The sequence below is a fragment of the Pangasianodon hypophthalmus genome, chromosome 16 (genome assembly GCF_027358585.1).
Source record: "Pangasianodon hypophthalmus isolate fPanHyp1 chromosome 16, fPanHyp1.pri, whole genome shotgun sequence".
In the NCBI taxonomy this organism is placed as follows: domain Eukaryota; kingdom Metazoa; phylum Chordata; class Actinopteri; order Siluriformes; family Pangasiidae; genus Pangasianodon; species Pangasianodon hypophthalmus.
In genome coordinates, this window is record NC_069725.1 from 10,999,897 (window position 1) to 11,026,597 (window position 26,701).

A 26,701-nucleotide genomic window follows, 5' to 3' on the forward strand; every position below is an offset into this window, starting at 1 on the left:
ATGAACCATTATGCCACTAAGAAGAGTACAGCTCAGAGCATGCTTGACATAGCTCTACTAATGGCCAACTCCTCTCAGCTAAAGACTGGCACTGCAGGCCTGAGTAATGATTCCATCTCATTGCACTCATCATTCTGTCTCTCATACTCCAGGTCATTGCTGGCCTCCTTCTGATCTTCATTGGTAGGTTTAGGATTTAAGAAAATAAATAAATAAAAAATAAATAATAATAATTATTATTATTGTTGTTGTTATTATTGTTAGAAATAATAATAAACATTTTTCGCAGACTTGCAGCTCTATGGAGCTGACTCATTTTCAAGTTTTTTTTTTTTTTTTTTAACCTTTCTAATCCTTAGTGAAACATAACCTGAATGATGAAAGGAAGCAACCTAAACTGAACATGTTAAACAATGTGGCTACAGTTTTCATCTAAATTACTCTCATCATTGCCTTGGGCTTTGATTCTGGTCAGTGACGGTGCACAATTTTTTGTTGGTTATTTCCAAATGTAGATCTTTATTAATAGTGGAATCTATAATTTAGGATAATGCATGTATATGTTAGCAGTGTATAACAGTAAAATATGTTAATTTGTGAGGTGCCATGCAGCTCATAAACTGGGTGCATCCATTTGTGTTATGTACTGTCTCCACATATTGCTCTGCTTACCTATTGCTATGTCACTTTTGTTCACTTTTAGGAGTTATTTAATGGATGCTGCCAGTCCTCAAATGGACTCTTCTGGGGATGATTAAATTATATTCAAACATTATATGCTGCCTGCTAATGAATAAAATTCTTAGAAAGCATACAAAAACATAAATGTTCATTTAAAAACATGAAATTCAGCACAAATTTTAAAGCGTTAGTTACTTAGGTTGCTCTAGGCACACTGGTAGACAGACAACAAATGTTTTGGACACAATTTTATTTTATAATGGCCTGTTACTTATTTTCTTACATTCAACAAGGCTCTTTTTTAATATAAAATTATGGCTATTAATAGTCTGATGAACAACAGCCATATCATTTTGAATACATGTGAATTAAAAAGCCAAAAAAAAGAAAAAAAAGAAAGAAAATGCACAACACACGTTAACCATGTTAATGTAAAACTATGTTCATGAGCCTAGTACATCTAATATAAAATCTGTAAATATATAAAGTTCCTAATCAAATCAAAACCAGCTATTTGTGCTTATAATGTTGTAATGAACACTGGAATAGATCACCTCAAGGGGAAAAATTAGCATTTTTGGTATATCTTCATTTGTATGGAATAAATGGTTATCTACTTATGATTCAATCTTTTTAAAAGGGTTTTCGTCTGCGGACTCCATGTTTGAATACACATAATAAAGAAACACTGCAATGATGATGAAAACCAACACACGAAGCCATCCTGGCACACCACCAGATTTGCTCCCCTCAGATTTGACTGTTCCTGGATTATCATCCTGCAGGCTTGACTTGCTCGTGTAGGCTGTTGATCTAGATCGGGGTGCACTCTGGTAGGATGTTCGAGTGTAGCTGACGATAGGCCTTGTGATGGATTAATTTTTCCAAAGTTGGATTCAAATAAAAAAGGCATGTGAAAATGGATGGAGAGAGGGATGAAGAAGAGATGTGAGTGAGTATAGGATACAGGGCTTGGGGAGGAAATTATAGTTAGATGTACAGTGCCCTCCAGAAGTTTTGGAACCATTCATAAAAAAATGTACAGAAGTAATTGTTATACACATTATTCTTATCAATTATACTTAAATAATATGAGATATGTATATTTTCTAATATAACTATGTCTCATTAGAACTAACCTTTTAAATAATAGTATTTTGTGCCACAGTTACACCCCTAAGGAATATTATAAAATACATGCATACAATTTGTGATTCTTGAAAAACCTGCATTATTTTTCATTTTCTCTATTTTAACCATATCCTGTTTCCCTGGGGTAGAAATATAAGGCTGTACACATGTAACATCCCTTTGGGTGGGTCTTAAATGTAAAATGCTGCTTACTAAGGCTGTATTTGTAAGCATGAAGGTGTCAAGTTTGCAAAGAACATTGCATTCTGAGCTGTCTTCATCTGGCCAATTTTTGAAGGCAGCATACATCTATCCTTTGCGGTACTACATATCCTGTAACCCAGTGCATCAGCATGGAAGCAGAAAAAAAACAGGAAGAGAGAGAGCAGTTTGTGGACAAATAACTTATCTGTAATTTTTTATTTTTTTTTAAATGACTGGTGTAGTCCCAGAATATTTGCTGTTTTCCCCCAACAACAATTTACTTCATCTTGCTTAACTGATTAAGTGACAGTGTATGTCAGTAGCCAGGAAACTTGGTATGACTGATAAGACAGCAGCACAGGCAGCAAGGCATTGAGGCAGCTCATCCATTACCATGGGAAAACAGCATTCAACACAAAAGAAATGGATAGTTGTTGTCCTGCACCAATCAGGTAATTGATATAAAAATACATAAGCAGTTAAAATATCATTAAGCACAATTTGGAACCTAAAAAAATTCATGGCTGAAATGGTTCCCCTGTCCAACTGTCCCTCCACACAATAAGAAGGATGGCGAAGGAGAGTAAAAAGTTTTAAGGTTTTGTGAGAACCACAGCTGTTGGAGAACTTGTGGGAACTACAGCTCGCACTGTAGATGAGACCAAAAGCAAACTTTTTGGTCTGCACACAATCAACGTGTTTGGCAACAAAAGCATACAAGTAAAAGCACTTGGTTTCCACTGTAATATATGGTTTGGGGCTGTTTTGTAGCTCTGGGGCTTTTGTGAAAATTGATGGTATCATGAGTTCTGCTAAATGTATCTGCAACTTAGAATTATTTTGATCTATCGATTCTTTTTTGATTAATCAAGTAGTTTGGGTTATTTTAAAAACACATTAAATACAACGAAAAGGTTATAAAAAATTATTTCTTTCCAGCATTTCAATCAACTAACACTACTACAGAACTTTTAACTAGGTGTAATTAAATAACAGGTCACAAACTACAAGACAATATTACTGGCAATTACCACATATTCTGTCACTGCATAAGAATGATTTCAACTGCATGTGTCATCCACTTTTTCAAACCAGACACCCAAACTAATGTATTGACGTAAATTTAAAAAAAAAAAAAAACTTCTGCCAGGAGGTTCTGACTTAGCCATAGATATAGCTTTTAGCAAGGTGATAAGCCAAACATACTTCCAAATCAACAGCGAAATTGTTAAAGAAACACAAAATCAGTGTTTTTCAGTGATCAACTCATTCTCTGGATTTGAAACCTACTGAAAAACTGTGGTGTGAATTGAAACCTATGAATGTAAAGTAGCTCGAAATGTTCTGCATGGGGGAGGTGATAAAATATTACTTATTGCATTTGTTGTTTTTTTCAAGAAGAGTGACAATAATTCTGGAGGGCATACAAACGTTAAAATGTGCAAATTAGAAGAGATAGCGTGTGAGATTTGACAAGACAACAACTTGTCAAAGAAATCTTACTCATCCTCCACGTCACCAGCGTTCTCAGTGGTCCTTGTTCTTCTTATTCTACAAAAACGTATTACTGTGTCATTATCTGTGCACTAGAAAGAAGGTTTACCCATAAAAATATTGCCTAGCTGCCTCTATTATTAGTTTATAATAATAATAATAATAATATGATAAAAATATTAGTCTATAATTAGTGTGTTAAACTGTATATATAGATATATGTACAAAGTATACACACTGAACTTACCCATCTCCAAAGTTTTCATGTCGCACCTGCAACTAACAATATGGTAGAGATTAGACCCACGTACAAATCACTAGAAGACATATGCAACTGTACTCAAGATACTGCTCCTCGAACTTACTGGTGGATGATATGTAACATATGTGATCTCTTCCTCTGTGAAAAAACAAAAAATGGATCAACCAGGTCAGAGCAAGTTCCCAAAAATTGGAATATGATGTTTCAATACTGTATGTTTAACTATTAGGCTGTTACGTTCTTCTCTGTAGAATGTCTTGTCAGAAGACGACTTGGTGTTTTTGGCCATGGCCTCTGCCAGCTTCTTCTCATAAAGCTTCCTGGTAGAGTCTTAACAGAGAACAATGTCAGCATACATACATGTTAGAAAATGCAAGTTATACATGAAACTGCGCTCTGTGAACACCAATTAAGAGCCAGGGATGGTGAATATCACCTGGATATCATCCTGGCATGTGCACATGTCAAGGCCTTCAATAAGGTCACAATGTTACTATATGCCATTACTCAGTCTCTGTTTAGTCAGAGTTCCCATGTCTTTCCTCTGTGACATAAACTGACCATTGATCTGATGACCGAATTGCCGCATTCCAGTCCGGATAGTACTGTAGTGTGCAGACTGGGCAAAGAACAAGGAATGATCACCAGGTTCTATCTCATGGAATGCTTCAAGGTTGTAATAAGTACATAAGCCCCAAGTAAGATGCCATCCACAGTGCTGTAATGTGGTGCAATGGGTGCCACATACAGGTTTAGTGTAGATGGGGACCTTCCTGAAGGACAGCTAGTACTCTAGAATCTGGCCAGAGCACCAGATCCAGATGATGAGGTCCACACCATTCATAGAACAGTTTCCACCTGAGAACGTACAAGGCATACAAGAACGAACTAGTGTCCTAGTTCGTCTTACTTTCAGGAGTGATTCCTGGACTGCTTAGTTGTAGCCTTCAACCTGCACTTCACTCAGAGAGGCCACACAGGTAACCTGGCCGAGGGTGGCAAATCCATCCATCCATTTTCTGTACTGCTTATCCTACACAGGCTCGCGGGCAGCCTGAAGCCTATCCCAGGGGACTCAAGGCAGGGGACACCCTAGACGGGGTGCCAATCCATCGCAGGGCACAATCGCACACACACATACTGATTCACACACTACGGACATATCTTTGGACTGGGGAGGTAACTGGCATGGCCGGAGGAAACCCCCCGAAGCACGGAGAGAATATGCAAACTCCACACACACAAGGCGGGAATCGAACCCCCAACCCTGGAGGTGTGAGGCAAGCGTGCTAACTACTAAGAGCGTGGCAAATCTTTCCACCAATTTAGGACAACAAATCTATTCCCAAAGAAAGCTGCCTAGGTGTTCTGACCACTAGTGAGAATATCAGTGGAAACTAAAGTTTCACAGGCTACTTTGGAGCCATAAAACAGGAGTCTATGGCCTGACTGCTGAGCTATGAGCCCAGTCATTGGTCAGTGTGTCTTGACCAATCAGACTATGCAGCTACGTCAGCAAGAACCACAGTCAATGAAAGGTCGATTTGGCATTGGTGAAGGCTTCATTCTGTGCCTTGACCAACTTTTCCCAAATTTGGGACACCAATTCTGGGTACAGATGTTACTGCCCTGGGTATATGTGCCAATGTGTAGGCTCACCTAAGGAGCTCTCATACAAGGCACAGCACACCATCCAACCTTGCCCTGTCCTGATGATTGGTTTAACTGTATAGTGTCCATCCACACAACAAGAAAGAGAGTCATATACCTTTCTTGGCCTCTTTCTTTGCTTATCAATTGTTGTCAGGCACAGGAATTAACGACTAGCAGGCTGCTTAGGTTGAAACACTTGGGTCAGATTCGACTCTGGATCAGGGTCTAAATCTGCAAGCGGAGTGCAATGAGTGAGTGCAGTGCGAGTCCTGCAGCCTGGCTCATTAGTCAGAGCTGAAGCTACGTATAGTGGAGCCCACTTAACTTGGTATCTTGGTAACAAGATAATCTTGTTTTATTTTGAAGAAGAAAAAAAACAATTGAACACACTAGCAGCATGTAGTCATAGGCCTGATAGTCTTTAAATGCTAGGGGGTGTGGGAGCTGGGAAAAGAACTGCTTGGTGGAGGGGTTATTGGAGAGAATCCAACTCCAGCCTAAACACTTTAGCAGTGCTGCGCCACAGGCCTGTTAGTTAGCTAGACCGAGATGCGTGTGAAAAGACTAAATGGATATTCATAGGGAGACCCTTCCCAGCAGGGAGAATGAAGGCGTGAGGCGGGACACCCCACTCCAACCCATGTTGTAGTGGTACTAATGCTGTAGTGTTTTGGCTAATGTCTCCAGCTCAGTGGGCAGTCGAGACCCACTCGACTGAATTAACTGTGCTCAGCCACAGGCCCAGCAGTCAGGAGTCTGTGGGGGTCTGCAACTAAGCCAAAGCACAGTGGGAGACCCAACTTAGTGGAGATACTCAATTCTGGCCCCTGTATGAGTGTAACCAGAGTGCAGCTAACATCACAAGCTCAGTGTTGGAGAGCACGCCATGGGGTGTGAGGACCACTCAACAATTAAGCAAACTCGGACCACAGAGGAAAACCGCACACGGTGAAGGACTGAGAGGAGAGGGCCATATTGAGCAACAGAACAGTTAGTAGCTAACTCATAGACTGAGTTATCAGCACCTTTGGAGAACAGACTATCTGTAGTGCCATAATAGCCATAAGCTGTTTTGCAGATAGCTCCAAGGTGTATGAGGCATGAAGAAGAAAAGGAAACAATGTCAGTATTCATATGAAATACTATGTCATATAGTAACTTGTGACCTGTGTGTTGAAGGTCTCAGTAAGTGTGCGCATACACAAAAGAAGGTGCCCAAGTGATATTCACTGCCCAGGAACCATAAATCATAACAGAATAAGCAATAGCTGTACTATCTTTAGTTATTTTAGTAGAAAAGACCAGCTGCCATGATTACAACTACCCAAATTTTAAAAATAATTTTCAGTTCCAAAGACAGAGTTTTTTTTTTTTTTATTATTATTATTGGTATTTTGCTTTTTTAACCTAATTTATTTTAAAAATGTCCTGTGGTGTGACTGAAGCAGGAAATGTATACACCACAACTTTTGACAAGTTAAGCAAAAAACTGGGCATGTAAAATAAGAGAGTAAAAAAAAAATTAATTTTAAGGATATGTGAAAAGTAGATAACTGGTGTTCTTCAAATAGTGGAAAAGAGAAGATATAGTATTAAGAGAAAATATTTTCTGAACGCTAGGTTTTATCATAAACTACAGGGTGTCCCAAAAGTCTCCATACATAGGGGAAAATAACACTTTTTATCAAAATGTCTTCCATTTTTCATACATGGTTTATATTACATATAATTTTTCCAGATAGTCTGTAAGAATGGCTTTGACAAAAGAAGAATATATTGAAATCATTCTCATGGCTGTATCAGGAAGCTGTCGCAAGGTTGTGATGGACTTTAACAGGAAACATGGCAAGCACATCACACACGACACTGTTGCCAAACTTCTTAACAAATTCAAAATGACTGAAAGTGTTGCGGACCAACCGAGAAGTGGACGTCCACGAACATCTACTGACAAAGGCACAACCAACGTGGTGCTAGCGTACATAGTCCCCTATGTATGGAACTTTGGTTTTTAAACCACCGTTACATTTTTTTTTATTAGAATACAAATTTCTCTTACCAACAATGGGTCCATGGTTAATCCCATATTCATCCAAAAGTTTACAGAGCTCGTCAGAAGACTTGGAGCTTAATGAGGACATGACTGTAACTACAAATCACAAAAAGATTGTGAAAAAAAGTCAAGTTACTTACATGTAAATGTTTGGAAAAAAAAGATTTTTAAATGATTTTTTTTTTCATGGATCAAAAGTTATACAGCAGTGTAGCCAAAGTTCAGCTAAAACTAAGTGAGTTGCAGAGTACATCCCTGATAGTTTAATTCTGTGGTTGAGTTTTTTCTGCCTATAACGTACTTTGATACCTCTACTTAGTATAGTAACATAGTATAGTTTACCAAAACAATGTACAAATGTTCTAACAAACATATTAATGTTCTAACCTTGCCTATGCTATCTGCCTCCAGAGGTAGATTAGGTAGATGAGGAGCCAGTTTACCCAAACATGTTTTAATTACCTTACTAGCTAAGCGTGCTTTCCTTATGCATTGAATGTTTTGCTTTGATCAAGCTGGTGATGATTTGACACAGCAAAAAACAGACATACGCCTAACAGATTCGATTTGTAAACAGTATAAATTTGGATGGCAAATTATCTGCACTATTACTGTAGAGATGGCAGCAGAATTTTTTTTTCAATGCTAATAATATATGAAATTTAGCCAACAGAATAAAACCCAATGAAATAAACTGTGATTATTTAAATTATTTCATTGATGATTTATGAGCAGAGAGTGATCAGGCAAGTCAAGAGCGATACCAATGCTCTGTTCGTCAAATGCTGTGACTGTAATTTTTTAACTTAGGTGATATTATCTCATGACAACAGAGTAATTGAGTACTGCAAATCTAATTTATAATGTAAATATAATGATTTCTAATAATCAATAAAGCTTGAACAATAAACAATAAATCAATTAACATGACTGAGTGCTGGGTGGGTGGGACTTCTGAACAGCCAATTAGTCTATATGCTATGAATAAAGGCTTGTATAGTTTATTGTGGTCATTTGTTATTTAAACAAATGCAATATTTTACTCATCACTTTAAGAAAAAATAAATTTAATATATATTAAATAGGTAAATAAATATATTTCAGTTCTAGATTCCAGTTTTAGATGTTTAAAATGTGACACTTTTTTTTTACAAAGCACAAACGCAGCTTTACTGTATACCAAACAGAAATAAAAACCATTCTCTCTACCAACTGTTAAGTGATGCATTAGAATACTCATCCTGCTGAAAAAAACAACAACAAAAAACAAAACAGAAACCCTCATAGAATTTGTAATGGTTTTAATGTAATGGTTGTAATGGTCATAATGGGAATTTTTGTATTTGTTTTAATGGAAACTATAATGGTCCCTGTGGGTCTCTACTGGTAATTTGTTGCGTTCTATTGGTGGCATGTTATGTCAAGTGGATACAATTAAGGACCAATAATGGCAATAGTAATGGTTTTAATGGTTTGCTGGTGGCTTGTTGTGGTATTTCTAGTGGAAACCATTAGAATTTCTGTGATGGTTACTATAGTTTTTTCAGCAGGGCAGACATTTTATTGTTTAAATTTTAATGGATAAATGCCTTCCTTAGCTGTAGTTTGACATTATCCTCACCATCTGAGCTTCACATCAGCAGAAAAACATGTACACCGTTTATTCTCTTGATAATGTCATGCTTTGTGTTTTCTTTTCCATTTGCCTATTGCAATAGCCAAATAGAAGAAAGCCAAAATGTAACTCTGTAGACTACTGTAAAATAAATACATTCTGAAATCTATATGAAGGCTAATTTTGTCCTTGAAGTCCAAAGTCATAAATATGTTAATGCTGACTGAGCTACTTTTAGATAGCTACAGCACAGGAGAAAACAACCTAAACAGAAGGAAATATTATTGTCGTCTTTGATAAAAGTGTGTGCGATGGTTACAACGACATAGGCTTATGGAGCAGCAAGCTAACTTTTAATCTTGTGTAAAACCAGGGAAGGAAATAAAACTAATTACAGCTTCGAACATCTGGAACTGCTTCCTACACATGCGCGATACGCTCTGGATTAGCAATGAGGGACAGCGTCCACTGTGCTTAATACACTGTGGAAGTAGAAAAGGAAACGCTGTGTTTATTACTCCGAGACGACTTTCTAAGACGTCCAGGTCACCTACATAATAATAAGAAGAATAAGAATAATAATAGCTGACCTGTACTTGTGGTGGGAAAATCCCTGTCCGCAGCTGGTTGTTGTTAGCAAAGCTAGTAATTGTTAGCTAGCTTGCTACCTTAAGTGCTCTGCGAAATTAAGCAAAAACAAAACTTGTGCATAAAAAGTGTGAGTTCATAATAATTACGGATGTTTCGTGCTTCTTAAAAAAGAAGCACAAGGTAAATGTATTAATTTTTTACACGGTGCACTCACCTGTGGGCGCGTTTCAGTTGGATGTGCTAACTTTCCTAGCAAGACACGCTGAGCTGAGCTGAGCTGAGTTGGGCGGCTCCCTCATACGTTATGGGATGAAATGGGAGTGTAAATTTGAGTGAGACTGGAAATGTGAGCTTCCCTGAAATCAAGCTTCCAAATGATTCACTGACTGCCATTTTATTATTGTACAGCGCTGTTTCAGGAAATTGCGTCATTACTGTAAAGCTCTGCCTACGAGCTGCTTTGCTAAGGCTTTTTGTATTAAATGATCTACACTTACATCCAGATTCCTGTAACACCGGGATTAATAAATCAGCGCTGAGTTTGTGTTTTCATCTCTGGGACGTTTTATGTATGCTTTTTTCTCCAGGTTTGAAACTCGGGTTTTGTGGGGGTGACCTTTTTACCCATTCTGATGCAAGACGGTAGCTTTTAGCTCTCGACATGATTTTTTACACTGTGCTGCTGCCACATGAACGGCTGATTGGATAATTGCATGAATGAGCAGGGGTGGTCCAATTAGGTGTTCCTATTAAAGTGGCCGGTGAGCGTATATGTTCATTCCATATTTATCAAAATTCATTATATATTTCCTTTTTGGCAGGTCATGAAAAATCCATGTTTTTTTTTTTTCCTCGAAGGTCTAGGACATCTAGGACAATAATTCTTCTGTTCAACAGTTCATGGGGTGATAAAGAAGCTAATGGTTAGTCCACTTAGATCACTTTGCTTATTTGTTTTTAACAGTGCTGCAGCCTGCCAGCCTACTTGGCAAGGGTATCAGAATGCCTTTCGATTATAAATGTAATAGAGGAGCCCAAGAGTGAAGAGAGAGGAATGAATTATAGAAGAATTAGGCAAAGATTCCATGATTATTTATTTATTTGGTTAGTTAGTTAGATCTGGTCCTTCAGATTCCTCCCTTTTTGAAAAAGCCTACAGCTTGGTCTGACCAGATACCAGCTGCCAAAACACAAGGTGAGTTGGTCAAACTGGTAGACCATCTTTGCAGCTGGTAAGTGCTTGTAAAAAGGAAATTTTCTGAATTACCACTCTAAATGCCACATTGTATATGTTTTTTAAGGAAAATAATACAACAGTCAGGCAATTGGAAAATCTCAAACATTTATTAGTCAATTATTCAATAATAATGAATTCAATATTAAATGAATTATTCAAAATTATTTAATTATTCAATTAAAAAGGAAGCTGGAAAATTATTGGCAGGCATAGTTTATCAGCTTGAATTATTCAGTGTGTGTTTCAGAAGGGTCTCATTCTCCCTCCTCAATAACAACTTCTGATAAGTGGTAAACGATCATAACTAGCTTAGCAAAGGCTAATTTTAATGCATATGTAAATATTAATATCAGCTGGAATTTATTATATTGATCTGATTTCATTGCTTGTTTAGGACTAGTCTTATAGTAACGACCATTTTCATATGCTAACAAAATCAGGTAGCTACATGGTTTAATAATATTGTGTTCACTCACTCACTCTCACTTTGTGCTGGTGGATCTAAAGCTTTTCCCAGGAACACTGGTGAGGATGCCAGTCCATTGCAGTAATATTGTTTTCCTTGAGATTAACTGATACAATCTGTATTTATGTGCTAATTACAGTAAGAGGAAAACCATCTTAAATGCAAGTGATTTTTTCCACTCATGCATGTTGAATCTTCAGTATTAAAAGTAGATAACTAAAATAGAAAATTTAATCATGTTTGTAGGCCTGTCAAAGAAATGTCTAAAGCAAGACAAGCTGCAAGTTTGGATTGACAAAAATACTTAGGACAAAACTTTATTGATTATCAAAATACTGTAACAGTCTTAAAACATTATTAATTTTTTTTTTTTTATTTCTGCAATACTGGTTATACAAGGACATAAACAAATGAGTGAGAGCAAGTGCAACAGGGAGGAATCTTTCCAAAGGAAAAATGAAACCTTGAGTATTTGCATTTGTAAGTCAAGAATAGTTCCTGACAAAATCCTTGTCCCTTTTAATTTGTCTCTGGCCCAATTAATCTATAGTTTCCCTTTTATTTACTTTATGATTGGCACAAATGTCCTAAAATTCAGTCTGATGTTAAAAGGTTCTTATCATTGAAAGGTGACAGTGCTCAGCTCTACAAAGTGCAATGGAAAATAGAAGTCACACACCAAAGAAAATGGGCAAAACCACAAAACTGGCACCAGTTCTGAACCCGTTGTGTATAAGGCACAAGCGGTAGTATGAAGTACTATTGTCCTGTCACCTATTGGCAAGCAAACCTGTGCTCTTTCAGAGGATGTAACACTTCATCCTTTCTGCTGTTAATGGCAGTTTAGCTCTTATCCTAAAACAGGCAAGTACACTGCTGCAGTGACATTAAGTCCAATCAGTAACTCACTGGTGTAGACCTTGAATATGAGCCACCATAACCTGCACCTGCTTAAACAGTACTGCTGAATGCAATGGAAAAAGAACAGTCTGGCTGTGCTTAGAGTATGGAATCAGACAAATTGAAAAAAGTAGTACAAACTAAAGGAGAAAAGAATGAAACAGCAAGAGAACATTCAGTGTTTATGTATCTTTTGGATGCAGGAGTCTTGCAGTGGATGGCTGCTTATACTTGAGGCATTGGCATTAGACCGTGATGTGGTATGGGCTCCCAGGAATATGCTCATCACCCCATTTCACCACCAGGATGTACTCGCCCTTCTCTTTCAGCTGGTAGGACACATTATAGAGCCGGTTGCCAAGATGCTTAACCAGAATCTCTTCACAGGGTACTTTAGGACCATCCACTCCAACCAGAAGCATGTTTCGTCCTGTTAAATAAGGGAAAATACAGTAACTCAGTAAATTTAGTAAAGGTTGAAGTTTGTTTTTATCTAGTGAGAAAGTTCATCTTAGCCAAATTCCTACTGTAGGTGAACCTGACAGTCATACCAAGACATACCTGCTTTGCTACAGTCCACGCTGAAGCTATTTTTCTGGTTGATGAAGCCCTTTGTGAGCCCCAGGCCCTTAGCCACCACACGGCTGGCATCGGAGCTGCCCCAGCCGGGTGCTGCCTGCTGGGTGGAGGTCACGCTGCGGGTCACAGGATCAACCAATACTGAAGATGTCTCATGCATGCTGTGGCTAGTGACCAGACGGGAACCTGAGCAAGAGAAGAGTCATTGAAACTACAAGTAGACATAAAAGCAAAAAGCAAAATAACACCACTAGGAGACAAATGCAACACATCCAGCAAGACAATAATTTCCAAAAAGATGTTCTATCTGTTTAAGGGAAAGCACTTTACTGGGCAATGTAACAGATTAAGGAAATCTACATTTCTCACCAGTAATTTTAGCTTTGAAGGGGCTGCCAACAATGTGGTAGGGTCCGCCATATTTAATAGAAATTAGGTAGTTTCCAGGAGCCATTGGGGTGTAGGTGACCTTGTATCCTTCTGGGCATTCCTGACAGTCCATCTTCACCTTTGAGGGTCCATCAATAGTCACAGCCAGTGCTCCAGGACCAGCTGAGCTTGTGTTCACAATGAATTCACATGGTGATCCTGCACAGGAGGACAAAGAAGAGCACTTAAAAGTCAAATTTCACATTTCTTTTTCAAACAAATGTCAAACTAGACCTTCAGGCTTCTCAGAACACAGACACAAGATGAATATACATACCAGTAGTGCCTCCCTCTAGACCAGCCCCATAAGCAGACACCATGCCTGGGTCTCCAGCCTGGCCTGTCTCTCCCACACGGATCTTGAAGGGGCTTCCAGGGATGTGAGAGCCATTGAATTTCACATCAATCAGGTACAAACCATTCTCCCTGGGAATGAACCTCACTGCATACTTATCTGTGAGACCAAAAAAAAAAAAAATATGAGGGGAGCAGGGTACAATCAGTTGACTATCATCAGTCAAGCATACTTTGTACAGCATGTCATGCTTTTCTATACAAAAGTAACTGCTAATAATTAGTCCAAGACTGAAAGCCATTTTAACCATTTAGGCATTTAAAAAAAAATAAAATAAAAAAACACTTCTCTGTACATTTTGCATGTATTGCATAGTATGGAGATTTTCATAAAAAAATTGGGCATGTACAAGTCGTACAGTTGTGCAACAAACACAGCATAGCACTTGTACATTAAAAAAAATACTTTAGGGAAGGGTAAAGATTTCACTCAAAGACAGCTGAGCTCCATGGTTCATGATTATTACCTTCATCAATCTCAGTGACGCAGCACTCTTCCAATGCCCCCGATGGGCTGTGAACTTTAGCGTCTATGACACCCTTTGCTCCATTCAGACTCACAGCAAAAGAAGCAGGCTGGTTCACCTTTAAACCGGACTCCTGCATTCACATAATACTTCACAAATCAACTAGACATAGAATACACAGCACTGTAGGGTTGGTAAAAGCCCCTGGATATAGCATTAAGTACAAGGTTAAAATTCTACAGCAGTAGGACTAACATTGCTTACCTTCGGGCTAACAGAGTTAAAGAGAGGCTATATGAGACAACATTAAAAATCCCAATAAAGACTATTATTGCAGAAATGAGCAGACATATATATACACTTGGAGAAAAGAGCTCTCTTTAACTCTTTAGCCCCTGGCTTCCATCCCTGCAGGCCATGTAGGGAGGGATTAAGACTGTTGGGAGCCTTTAGGACAAGGCACGAGAAATACAAACAGTCCTGGAGTATCCCGCAAACCCCATCAACCCTCAACACAGCAGCAGCATAACATTCTCACTTAGACCCTTAGATTTACATCTTCACAAAATTACTATCAACATTACAATGAATATCTGAGTGAAATAAAACAAACAAAAAAATAAAACAGTAAAAAAATAAAACAAACAAAGAGTTTTATCAAAATCCCATCTTGCTGATTAAATGTTAAGCTAGCCAATCTTATGTGGATATGTAACAAAGAAAACCTGTCAACAAAACATTAAAAATTCAACTAAATTCTTCTCCTTCTTAATGGTTGCTCACATGGAATGAGTAAACAAATGAAAAAGATAAGGTGTCTGCTGACAGCAAGTAACAAACAAAATCTTTCAGAACGTTTCACCCTTCTCCCCATGATTTTACTACAAGGTCTGTGCCTGAGATTTTGTGCTGCTGTGCTGAGTGTTGCCTGGGAATTGTTTGGGGTGGACAAATGTCTGTCTTCCTCGAAGCCTCACCTGAAGACTGGCAACAGTAAGGCGACGGGCATCATCAGAAGGTGAGGCGACAGGCACCACGAAGGGACTGTCAGGGATGTGCTCATCGTTGAACTTGATGGACACTTCATAATCTCCTGCAAAGCAAGTCCAAAAACAGTAAGCTATAATCACTAACAGTCATTATACTGTTTGTCATGAGAAAAAACGAGGAGTGCAAGGTTTAAACAGATTAAACTGGACTCTGCCACTCTCTCACCAGGCTCCTGGACAATGTAGGAGACGCCACTGGAGCCATCCTTACGGTCTTCAAAAGCGATCTCCGCTTTGCTAGGTCCCTCCACAGCGATGGATAAACCTCCAGCTCCAGCCTCACGAGTCCATATGCTGAACTCAGCTGAAGGAAGCAGGATGAGGAAAATGTCAATTTCTCTCCTCACACAAATATGTATATAGAATTATCCTTACGTTTTAAAAAGTGCCAGAGTACACTCTGCTTTATGTTAAAAACATGCAATACAGCATGTTCCAAAAAGTCACAAGTTTTACAGATAAATAAATTAAACCACAATAATTGCTTGAGGTGAATATTGTCAATAATTGAAAAAAATTCAAACAAATTAAATGCGTTTACTGAGTTATGGAAATGCATTTACTGAGGTAATAAGGTCATGATATTAAACATGAATGCAATGCAAATTCCTCTGATTAAAGACCATTTCCAGTACCAGGACGCTAGCCCCGCCCCCCATCCCCCTCAGAATAAACATACAGCCATTAGCTAAAAAAGATATGATTAACCAAGCCCTACTAGGCGAGTTAATTTGTCACATTAATTTAGTATGTGGATTCAGATGTGGCTAGTAATGTGCTGTCCCCCCTCAGTTGTATCCACCTTCTGCTAACTGCACTGGTTCACCCACCTGGAACTCCAGCCTCTGCTCTCTCCAGTCCAGGGCCTCCTGCACGGACCTTGTGAGCCCCTCCTTCTCCCAGTGGACCTACAGTGAACTGGAATGGTGATCCTGGTACATGCTGACCCTGGTACTTCACGCTAACCGTGTGAACACCCATTTCAGTTGGAACAAAACGAATGCAGTAAGTATTGTTCTCTCCTTCCATGATCTCTGCCTTGTGCACTTTCCCAGATGGGCTAGTCACCTGGGCTGTCATGTCGGCAATGCTGATCTCTACAAGACAGACGTTAAAAAGGTTAGATACATTCGGTTGAGGTAGGTGCAGTGGCAGTGGTGGCTCAGTGGTTAAGGCTCTGGCCTACTAAGTCGTGAGATCAAAGCCATCAAACCTACACAGCTGAGAACTTGAGCAAGGCCCATAAGAGTCATCTGAATTCTCAACTGTGGCTCAAATTTAACTCAGCTCTTGTGTTTTGCTTTGGATAACGAAGTCTGTCAAAGGAGCAAATGTAAACTCGTAGCTCAAAAATGGCAGTTTTAAGAAAGTTTGGTGGTGTTTACCAGGAATCTTCAGGCTCAAGTCGCACTGGCTGCCGACATTGGCAACAGATGCAGCTGTCCTCTTGCGAGTGATGCTCTCCTTCATCCTGCCTTCTCCAGTCACCTTCACTGTGAAAGCACTGCCTGTGGAACAAGGGAGAGAAAAGGGGTTAGAACTGCATATTTATTAGTACCAGTTTAACCATTTTATAAAATAAGACACGCACCTGGAACATGCTGATCAGCAAACTTGATATTAATGATATAATTTCCTGGCTCAGTGGGGCAGTATGTGACCTTGCAGGTTCCATCTTCTTGATCCTCAGTGTTAATGTCCACCTTACTGGGCCCTTCGATGGACAGGCTAAGGCCTCCATACCCTAGGCAAACAGAACCACATATCTGTCAGTTTGTGTCAAGCACTTCATTCAATCTACAAATTACCTTAAATACTTTCAAAGAAGTTTACCTGCATCTCTGGTATCAATGATGAATTCAGCTGGCTCAAATGTGCGAGCCTCGCTAAGACCCTGGCCAGATACACATACACGACTGGCATCAGCAATCTCTGACTGCTTGATCATGACAGAAATGGGGCTGCTGGGAATGTGGCGGCCATTTTTCTTAATGTTCACAAAGTGCTCTCCTATCTCTTTAGGCACAAAGGAGACACCTGGAAAATGTTGACGATAGAAAATCAGGAAATTAAGGCATTTATAGTTTACCACATACTGTCCACCTAATCCAAGGATTTTTACTACAATAAAATAGACAGCAGGTGAAAGCTTGAGTGGAAGACTTTAATTCCTGCAATTACTCTTACAGTAAATATTGTAACCAGGTGATGTCCAAGGTTATTGGCACACTTACCAACATGTCCATTACGGAGCATCTTGAGCAGACATGGCTCCTCACGACCAGAGGGAGTGGTGAGAGAGGCAGTTAGCTGGCTCAGGTCCAGTTCTCCAATGTCCAGTGGGATATCAGCAGCAGAGCCCACTTTCAGATGGGACATGCGCATGGAGTCATCTCCTGTAGACAAACACACTGGCATGAGCACATTGTACTGATTTCACCATAGAGTGTCCTGTAATTACATCACTAAATGGGTGACTTTACAGTAGATTCTAACAGTTACTGACCTGTGATCTTTGCCACATAGGGACTACCAGGGATGTGCTTGTCATTATACTTGACAAGGATGTTGTAGTCTCCTGGTAGAACGGGGAGATATGACACAGTGCAAGTACCATCCTGGTTGTCAGTGCAGCTGATGTCTGCCTTTGAGGGTCCCTCAATGGCCAGAGAGAGGCCACCTGATAAAGAACACAGCATTTCAACAAAAGCCCAGTTCCTGCTATCCACAAAAATGTTCCACAAACAAGTTCCATGAGTGTGGAAAAACAAAATACTTCTGTACCTTCTCCAGCATCCTTGGTGTTAACAGTGAAAACAGCAGGCTTATTGACCATGCCATGAATGAGGCCAGGACCATAAGCAGTCACATGACCACTGTTGACATAATCCACATAGAACTGCAGTGGACTTCCTGTCAGGGAAATAAAATCAGTTGGGGTTAGGCCTAGTTATCTTTCTGAATGTACTTTCTAAATGTCTCATAGTGTGTATGCCATACCTGGAATGTGTATTCCATCATATTTGATGTCCATCTCATGCAGTCCAGCCTCAGTGGGCGCGTACTTCACTGTGACTGTGCCGTCTTTGTTATCTGCAATGTCTGGCTTGGCCACTTTTCCAGATGGCATCCTCACTTCACCTGAAGATGATTAGGTATCAACATTTAAAGACTATCCCCAGAAGTGTCTCTTACATGCTTAGGCCAAAGAAGAGCATATAACATCTTAGAGAACATACCTGTAATCTCTCCCTTCTGGATGGTAAATGGAATGACCAAGTCGAAAGGTCTCAGTCCGGCCACGTCCAGTCCATTCATTCCCATAGCCCTGTCTGTTGCCTGGGAGGCAGAGAGGAAAAAAAAACATCTGAGCACAAGTTATCAATAGATGTAGCTTTATTCAACCATAAAAGGTTCTCAATACATTTGAAACACAGTTATATTTGGTTTGAAATGTTGCTCAGTTGCATAGCCAGTATCTATAAGAAAAAAGCTTATTATTTAAGTGGTATTCATATTAAAAATATGAATACCACTGAAATCTTTTAAATAATCTGTTAATTCAAATCAAACAATATTAAATATGACAAAGAAAAGATCTGATTGTTTAAAAAGGGTAGAGTGGGAATTACATCCCCAAAAAAAAAAAAAAGGAAAAGATGATGGTAATGATGACAAGGATGATGTAGCCACCAACATGGACACTGTGTGAGAGTGAGGACATCATGAGAGGAGAATGAAGGCTCAAGTCATTTCTGTGATTCGCAAGTCTGGACAATCGCAGTGAAAGCCAAGCAGACAGGACACAAGTGACTCATGGGGGACACACCACAGGAAAGAACCAATAATCTGAACAAAACCACATTACAATCAGCAGACAGCAGCACCCGACAAACAGGATTAACATCTGACATCCAGCCATTTTGTTAAATGCAGACTTCCACATTTATTGCTTTCAAAATGGCTGACACTATTTGAATGGCAACAAATTAGGAGTTAGATGAAACAGGGTAGGGCCTACACCCACAGGACGAGAATGGAGATGTAGCTGGAGAATGGAGATGAGAGAGAATGTTGAGGGACAAATGAGGGTGGACATGATGGATAGGAAGGAAAGGGGGTGTGGGGGTAGTGTCAGTACCCATGGCTGGCCCCTGTTGGGCGCGTAGGCGTACTGCGGGACCTGCGTCTGCTGCATAAGTTGGTCAGGGGAGGCACCTTCCAAAGCCTGAGACAGGATGACACAATCAAGAGTGAAATAATCCTAACACTTAGGTATTATACTGGTAAAGATCAGGTCTGGGAAGTTGCTGATTAAGCATGAAGTCTCAACCTGGTTTGCAATGTTAAAGACGACACCAGAATACCACAAACCTTAAACTACCTGAACCCACAAAAGCCATTTAAAGGCATTTTATTCTAATGCCATTTAAAAAAAAGAGGTTCATTTAATTAAAGAAGCCTTTTCTGAGTGTTTACGAAGATTTATGTTTGAACAAGACAAGTATTCTTTCCAAAGTTTAGGTAGATGTGGAAATTAATATAGGCCAGTATGTAATTTTAAAAATGACTACATACCATGACCTGGAAGGGGCTGTTGGGAATGTGTTCGCCCCCAAAGCGCACACAGATGACGTACTTCCCGGGTTGAGGCGCTGTATAAAAGATATCAAAGGTTCCATCCTCATTCTCAACCACGTCCACATCCACCTCAGCACCATCTGGAGTGCACACTGTGCAGGTCACCTTCCCCTTCCCAGCAGCCTTTGCATCCACAGTGATGACTGTCTGTTCCCCAATCTGTATAGTGGGACCGACTCCAGCACCTAGTGGACACCAAACAAAAAAATTACCTTCAAAATCTGTGGATGCAGCCACTGTTTTTTTTTTTTTTTTTTTTTTTTTTTTTTTTTAAGCTTAAATATCTAACTAACTATCTATAGTAATATTCATTCCACCATGCATTCTGCCTCCGCATGAACTTATGACACTGTGGCAACAGACAGAGGAAGGTTGAAAGGTTAAAATTCAGACTGGCTGAATGTTTTGTTGTGGCATTTGCACAATTACACACCCAATACACATCAGATCACACAATCTTGAGATTCATTACACTAAATTTGGCAGATTTGTAAGTGAGCAGCCCTCATTTGTGATTAACTGCAAGAACTCTGCATTTACACATAATTGTGGAGCCTGCTGACATGACCAATTATTACTGAAAACAGCCTTTCATTTGTCTGTTACCTCAGTTGTCTAACTGGTACGGCCCTATTATAAAGGTCATTAATACAGATAATTTCTGTCAGAGGGGGAAAAAGATCTTAATGTTTATTATAAAGTTTATTTCAGTAACCTTAATGGCACATTCCACCATTCAGCCATAGGAAAGTCAGGCTCAAGTTAGTTATTAGTCTTTCTTCACTAACAGGACATGCTGTCTGTTATGCCATTAAAAAAGGGAAGAGACAAAGACAATGGACCAAGTCCCTGACCCAACAGCTGTCCTCATAAAATGCGTTAAAATATATAAAAATTCTTCTCCTGTGTTAAACATTAGTTTTAAAAAGAAGACTTCAGCAGAGTCAATAACACAAACTATATGTTTATAAAAACAGCGTATGCTGTCAGAAAGCATTATGGCGCCATTCTGCATGCAAGAAGAGTCGAGTCCGGTGCAAGACATTTATCGAAGCGCTTACCCAAACCGTGACCTCCGATTGAGACTGTGAGCCCGTGAGAAGCAGAGAGTGAAAAAGTGAAAGTAAAAGTCAGAACAAAATACAACAAAATGTGCTCAAAAAAGAAAAAATAAAACATTTAAACCAAGTGGTGAATAGAGTGTGCTGGGAATGTGAGCAGCTCTGCACAAAAGGTGACGTGTCCAAGTGGATGACAGGACTGGGAGCCACACACAAAAACACTTAACAATATGATTTCTAAACTGTCCAGCTTGAGCACTAAATCACGACAATCCAAAACTTCAAATAGGTTTAAAAAAAAAAAAAAAAAAAAAAAAAAAAAAAAACACTTTGCCAAATAAATAATTTCCAGTAGTTCTCTTATGGCAGTATTAATCAAGCTATTGTACACCAAATATTTTAAGATTTTCCCAAAGTGGTTCACAAGACCTTTAGTTGTTTTGGAAACAACTCTCTTGATTCATTTTGAATATACTGCTTTGGTATTCAGACCTCTTAATATTTACACTGAACCCTTTCTGTACAACTACTGCACAATCACACTGAACTAGGAAAATGTACATACGTGAATCTATTTATTAAAAAAACAAAAAAAAAAAAAACAAAAAAAAAAACAACTGAAACCCTAAGTGGATCGGAGGTCCATGCTGTTGAAGGGCCTACCTGTGACTGTGCATTTGCTGGCATCTCCTGTAGGGAGAGCTCGAATGCGGTATGGGGAATATGGGATTTCATCACCACCATATTTAATAAGGATGGTGTAGCGACCAGTCATATCTGGCACATAAGAGACTAGATAAGTCCCATCCTGGTTATCACGAATGTTGGCCTTCTTGGGCTTCCCTTCTGGATCCTGAAACAAACAGGGATTAAAACAAGAACTATCCAACCATTATCCATGTAGTACAATTCAAAACATTTCCTGCACTTACAGTAATTTGGACAGCCAAAAGCCCCTCTCCTGCATCCTTGGCATCAATAGTAAACTCCACTGGCAGGCTGGCAGGCACCCCAGTAGTGTTAAGACCAGGGCCACTGGCACGCACCTTACTGGCATCATGTGTGGGCAGAACCTTCAGCTTATAAGGGCTATAATGGAGAGGGGAAAAGTGGTGAAGTAGGGATAACAAAAACATTTACATGGACTACTTGCTAACAGTCTTCCATTTAACACTAGCAAACTTGTTGAGTTCTTCCCAGTTGTAACTAAACTTGCTGTTCAAGTTATGCATACAGATAACTATTGCATCTCTGCTGGACTGCTGCCCATGCAACATGATGGAGAACAGAGCAGTTATCACCACCCTCCAAGGTAATTAACTTGATAGTTGAGGTAACATAGGACAAGTATCACACTGTAGTGTCTGTAGAGAACTAAATGAACCAAGCAGTCCTTCCTAACCAATTGGATGTGTGACTGCATGGCGGTGTCATCAATGGGAACTGACCCAATGTCTGATTAAAGTGTTGAGTCTAGTCAGAGTTCTGAATCACTGAAATAGATGTGTACCTGCGTGGGATCTCCTCATCAGCATACAGCACATTAATGGAGTATGGTCCTTCTTTGGTGGGCACATAGCTTACAGTGTGAGTCTGATCTCCATTATCCACCACGTCAACTGGCTCCACAACACCTGCACAAGACACATGCAAAAATAAGCATATTGCATATAATGGTAAATGATATTCTAGGTGATGCTGAATCATTTATAATGGTGGCAACATGAAGCTCTCTCTCACCTTTGGGCCCCTGCACTCGGACTTGCAGAGGAGCTACTCCTGCCTTGCTGGCATCTACAGTGAAGACCTGTGGGATATTAGCTCGTACATTGGTCCCAAGACCCTGGCCTTGGCATTTGACCTTAGTGGGATCGACAGTGTCATGAACAGGCACAGAGAATGGGCTTCCTATTAGACCAAAACAGTGGAAGAAACGGGTCACTTATCGTGGGAGAAAAAAATAAATAAATAAATAAATAAATAAATAAAAAAATACAGAACTTTTGAGAAAACAAGGAAAACACTAACCAGTGACCGGTTTTCCACCATAGGTAATATTAAGGTTGTAAGTCCCTGGCTCATATGGGATGTATTCTACAGAGCAGCTGCCATCTTTATTATCAGTGCAGGACATCTTGGCTTCTGAAGGTCCCTCCATAGCCAGGCCCAGGCCTCCTGTACCAGCCCCACTAAACAATGAGAGAGAAAGTAAATTCCAGACAAAAAGAAGAGAGACCAAATTCTCCAACTGTTGAAACTACTTGCTGAACACCAACCGGGTCTCCACAGTGAATTTGTTGGGTTTGTTGGTGATACCAGCCTGCAGTCCTGGGCCATGCACACGCACACGTGCAGGATCACAACCCTCTGTTACAGGCACACGGAACGGACTGTTGGGCACTGGGGCATCATCATAAGAAACCTCTACACTATGTGGACCTGGCCAGAGAAAATATTTATCAGTCCAGCATTAAACTTGAATTAATCAAATTAAAACACAGAGATAGATTCAACTTGAATCACTTTATGGTAAGTATACACATGACCTAAGGCTTACCTTCTTCATAGGGAGTGTACTCTACTTTGTAGGTACCATCTCCCAGGTCCCTAATAAGAGCCTCAGTACAGTTTCCAGATGGGTTGTTGATGCAGGTCTTGATGTGATTGCCACCAGTTTTTGTTAGGGCACGAGCATCAACGGTGAAATCTGTGGTAGCCTCTCTGAACACCCCTTCAAGACAACAATTCCAAGGAAATTATAAACATCTTTAAAAGGTTAGGATTTTGTCACATATACATTTCACAATTTACCCAAATTCATGCTCAACATTCTTAAAAGCTAGCACACAGAGTAATCCTAAAAGATGGTGATGACCTCAAATGTATTCAGATCCAGAAAATTACCTTTGCCTTCAACTCCAGGTCCAAAGACTTTCACACCACTGGTTTCAACAGCTGGCTCCACATTTAGTCTTGATGGGAAGTTTGGCACATCCTGGCCACCATAGCGGATGGTAAGAGTGTACGCTCCAGGGTACAGGGGAATGTAGGTGATGGTATAAGTTCCATCTCCATTATCCTGGATGTGTACCTCTGCTTCAGTTCCATTATCAGAGATGATCTCAATGGTTAATTCAGCAGGGCCAGCATTGGTGCAGTCTACCACAAACTGGCCAGTCTCACCAACCTTAGCTCGCTCCAAACCTGGACCAGAGCAACGGACCTGCAGACAGAAGCCATAAAAAAGTCAGGAAAAAAGATCCAATTGTTGAGTGGGTAAGCATCTCAGTATTAATCTGAAATGCAGCAATACCCCACCTTAGATGGGTCAGTGGGAGCTACGGCCTCCACAGGGAAGGGGCTTCCTGGGATGGGAGCACCATCGTAAGTGAGTTCCACCTCATAGGGTCCCTTGTCTCTGGGGATGAAGCGAACTTGGCTGGTTTCTGGGCTCAACCCTGGTTCCACCTTACAGGGCACAGATTTACCACCAGGTCCAGTCACCTTTGCAGCAACCTTACCTTGACCACCTGCACCCTTTGATTTGACTGTAATCTCCTGGTCTTTTCCAACAGTCATCTCTGAGGTTAAAAAAAAAAAAAAAAAAAAAAAAAAAAAAAACACTTAAGGGTCAACTCAGAAAAGCATGAGAGGATAACCACTTCAAGAATCATCATATAAAAAGGTCAAAGGAAATAGGGCTGTCATGACGTACTGTCGCCAAGGCCTGAAACATTAATCTTGCTCAGATCAAGGGAAGGAGCTACAGGCACAGCAAAGGGAGTTTTGGGAATGGGGTCACCACCATAAGTCACATTCACACCCAGATTACCCTGAACAAAAAAAAAAAATGACAAAGAATCATATTAATGAGGGCCAAACTTGTTCTTTTTAATAAAAAAAAAAAAAACCTTTCTGTTGAGTAAAGATTTGAATAAATGTTCTACCACAAAATCATGTACTCACCTGTTGCACTGGAGTGTATTTGACAGTATACGTGTTGTCGTGGTTGTTGATGATATCAAAGTCCCGCACTGCCTCACCCTTGTTGGGACCAGTAAACTGGGCATCCAGCTTGGCTTTGCCTGCACCCTTAGTATTCACAGTGAAATGAGTGGGTTTGTTCAGTTCCACACCTGAGGAGGATAAAAGTGAGTGTGGAGCTTAGTTAACCTCTCTGTACATTTCTGATAGTTCTGACACTACCCAGTGTGATATGTTTTGTTTTGTCACCTGTGCGGTTAAGACCAGGTCCCTCTGCTTTGACTTTGCTGGCATCATGAGAGGGATCCACTTTAATTCTGATTGGCGACATTGGAATAGGCTAAAAGACAAAAAGTACATCAGAGACAAGGAAGACCTATATACATGCCAACACATACTAACACAAATGCACGTGTTACCTGATCAGCAAACAGCACCATGATAGTGTAGCTGCCAGCTCCTGGGGGAGTATATTTAACTGTGAAGGTGTCATTATCATTTCTGATTATGTCAAAGTCGATGTCAGACTCAGCTGGACCCACAACGCCAGGAGCACACTTAATCCCAATGCTGATGTCACCTACAGAGATATTAAGTCTTGCATCTTAGATGTTATGGAAACAAAGAAAATAGATTTGATGAACCAAAATTCATGAGTGTTAAAATTAATATGGTCATACCCTGGCCAGCCTCTGAACAGTCCACTGTGAAGTATGTTGGTTCGAAAGCCTTCAGACCTGTCTTGGCAACACCAGGTCCAGATACTTTCACCTTATTAGGATGGCATCCAGCTCCAATATTCATCTACAGATTTAAAAAGAAGAATCTAGCAACATTAAACAAACAAAACCACAACAGTAATAAAAACCTTGTATAATTCTATCTTCTATGCAAATATGTGAAATGTCTTTGCAGATTTCCACAATTACTGACCCTGAATGGGCTTTCCGGGATATTGACTCCACCCCAGGACACCATGACTGTGTGTTTAACAGGCTTGCGAGGGGTGTAGCTGCAGCTGTAGGTTCCATTACCATTATCCTTAACCTGCACATCAACTGGGTTTCCATCTCTGTCCTGAGAGTGGGGAGGGGAGAGAGGAAAAAATAAAAAAATAATAATAATAGTAATCATCATTATCCTTCTATTTTCATTTGTGTTTAAACACAAAAAGGGATACAGATACATACCTGGGCCTGGATCTTTAGAGGTGCTTTGCCCCCCAGTTTGGCATCCACTGTGAACTCTGCTGGCTTTCCAACAGCCAGACCAGTGCTCTGAAGTCCTGGGCCATAGGCCTTCACCTTAAATACAGATGAGCAAGAAGATTAGTGCAATTCGCCCTTCTCTCCCCCAGCAATTATTCTGGCTGGCAGATATAGAACTCATCTCTGTACCTTGTCAGGGTAAAAGTCTCGGTCTGGTGCTGGTTTGATCTCAGCCATGAAGGGGCTATGCTGGATGTCCTCATTTTTACAAAGCACATGCACTGCGTACTCGCCTGGCTCAGTGGGCCAGTATCGGACATCACAGGAGCCATCACCCTTATCATCACACTCAATCTTAGCTGGAGATGGGCCTTCCACAGAGAAACCTGAACAGGTAGTCAAGCATTATATTTGACTTGGGCTGACTTGTGCTTGAGACTACAAAATGTGTCCTAAGAATCAGAAATACAAAGTGCTAGTGAAACTCACCCAAAGTGCCAACGTCATCTCCAACTGCCTCCACCACAAAGTCAGCAGATTTGCCAACAACGCCACCTTCCAAGCCTGGGCCCCATGCCCGCACCTTCTGTGGCCCTGCCTCACTGCTTACTTTCACCTCGAATGGACTGAAACAGGAAAAAC

At 40.1% G+C, this 26,701-nt stretch overlaps 3 protein-coding genes across 4 annotated transcripts in view; 1 reads left to right on the forward strand and 2 right to left on the reverse strand.

The window, feature by feature from the left end:
• si:dkey-93l1.9 (uncharacterized protein LOC562339 homolog) lies at window positions 1–775 on the forward strand. The gene is given in 3 exon segments (XM_034312119.2): window positions 1–85; window positions 88–183; window positions 360–775. Coding segments are annotated over 3 exon segments (300 nt in total). The 3' UTR covers window positions 479–775.
• A 139-nt stretch (window positions 776–914) lies between these two features.
• On the reverse strand, window positions 915–10,056 carry emd (emerin). Its single transcript, XM_026921244.3, has 8 exons — window positions 9,899–10,056; window positions 9,684–9,771; window positions 7,485–7,574; window positions 4,010–4,102; window positions 3,876–3,910; window positions 3,758–3,789; window positions 3,520–3,567; window positions 915–1,545 (listed from the first exon to the last, which is right to left on the reverse strand). The coding sequence occupies exons 3-8, from the start codon at window positions 7,564–7,566 to the stop codon at window positions 1,299–1,301; spliced, it is 537 nt and encodes a 178-aa protein (XP_026777045.1). The 5' UTR covers window positions 7,567–7,574; window positions 9,684–9,771; window positions 9,899–10,056; the 3' UTR covers window positions 915–1,298.
• Window positions 10,057–11,678: 1,622 nt separating this feature from the next.
• flna (filamin A, alpha (actin binding protein 280)) overlaps window positions 11,679–26,701 on the reverse strand; it is a 31,037-nt gene continuing 16,014 nt past the window's right edge. The window contains exons 11-47 of one of the 2 annotated variants that reach the window (XM_034311886.2): window positions 26,549–26,685; window positions 26,249–26,445; window positions 26,042–26,155; window positions 25,785–25,928; window positions 25,532–25,655; window positions 25,271–25,431; window positions 25,101–25,191; window positions 24,834–25,003; window positions 24,583–24,700; window positions 24,186–24,448; window positions 23,772–24,090; window positions 23,425–23,598; window positions 23,144–23,306; window positions 22,896–23,056; window positions 22,608–22,775; window positions 22,378–22,501; window positions 21,800–21,956; window positions 21,531–21,720; window positions 20,868–20,891; window positions 19,744–19,991; window positions 19,307–19,393; window positions 18,405–18,504; window positions 18,166–18,306; window positions 17,950–18,078; window positions 17,672–17,845; window positions 17,400–17,561; window positions 16,999–17,202; window positions 16,757–16,909; window positions 16,551–16,673; window positions 15,996–16,262; window positions 15,332–15,469; window positions 15,094–15,209; window positions 14,117–14,249; window positions 13,573–13,749; window positions 13,236–13,454; window positions 12,849–13,052; window positions 11,679–12,717 (exon numbers count right to left, since the gene is read on the reverse strand). In XM_034311886.2, the coding sequence (XP_034167777.1) occupies window positions 12,533–12,717; window positions 12,849–13,052; window positions 13,236–13,454; window positions 13,573–13,749; window positions 14,117–14,249; window positions 15,094–15,209; window positions 15,332–15,469; window positions 15,996–16,262; window positions 16,551–16,673; window positions 16,757–16,909; window positions 16,999–17,202; window positions 17,400–17,561; window positions 17,672–17,845; window positions 17,950–18,078; window positions 18,166–18,306; window positions 18,405–18,504; window positions 19,307–19,393; window positions 19,744–19,991; window positions 20,868–20,891; window positions 21,531–21,720; window positions 21,800–21,956; window positions 22,378–22,501; window positions 22,608–22,775; window positions 22,896–23,056; window positions 23,144–23,306; window positions 23,425–23,598; window positions 23,772–24,090; window positions 24,186–24,448; window positions 24,583–24,700; window positions 24,834–25,003; window positions 25,101–25,191; window positions 25,271–25,431; window positions 25,532–25,655; window positions 25,785–25,928; window positions 26,042–26,155; window positions 26,249–26,445; window positions 26,549–26,685 (5,959 nt within the window). In that variant the 3' untranslated portion in view covers window positions 11,679–12,532. The remainder of the gene's footprint in view (window positions 12,718–12,848; window positions 13,053–13,235; window positions 13,455–13,572; window positions 13,750–14,116; window positions 14,250–15,093; window positions 15,210–15,331; window positions 15,470–15,995; window positions 16,263–16,550; window positions 16,674–16,756; window positions 16,910–16,998; window positions 17,203–17,399; window positions 17,562–17,671; window positions 17,846–17,949; window positions 18,079–18,165; window positions 18,307–18,404; window positions 18,505–19,306; window positions 19,394–19,743; window positions 19,992–20,867; window positions 20,892–21,530; window positions 21,721–21,799; window positions 21,957–22,377; window positions 22,502–22,607; window positions 22,776–22,895; window positions 23,057–23,143; window positions 23,307–23,424; window positions 23,599–23,771; window positions 24,091–24,185; window positions 24,449–24,582; window positions 24,701–24,833; window positions 25,004–25,100; window positions 25,192–25,270; window positions 25,432–25,531; window positions 25,656–25,784; window positions 25,929–26,041; window positions 26,156–26,248; window positions 26,446–26,548; window positions 26,686–26,701) is intronic. The other variant, XM_034311887.2, reaches the window with a different exon arrangement.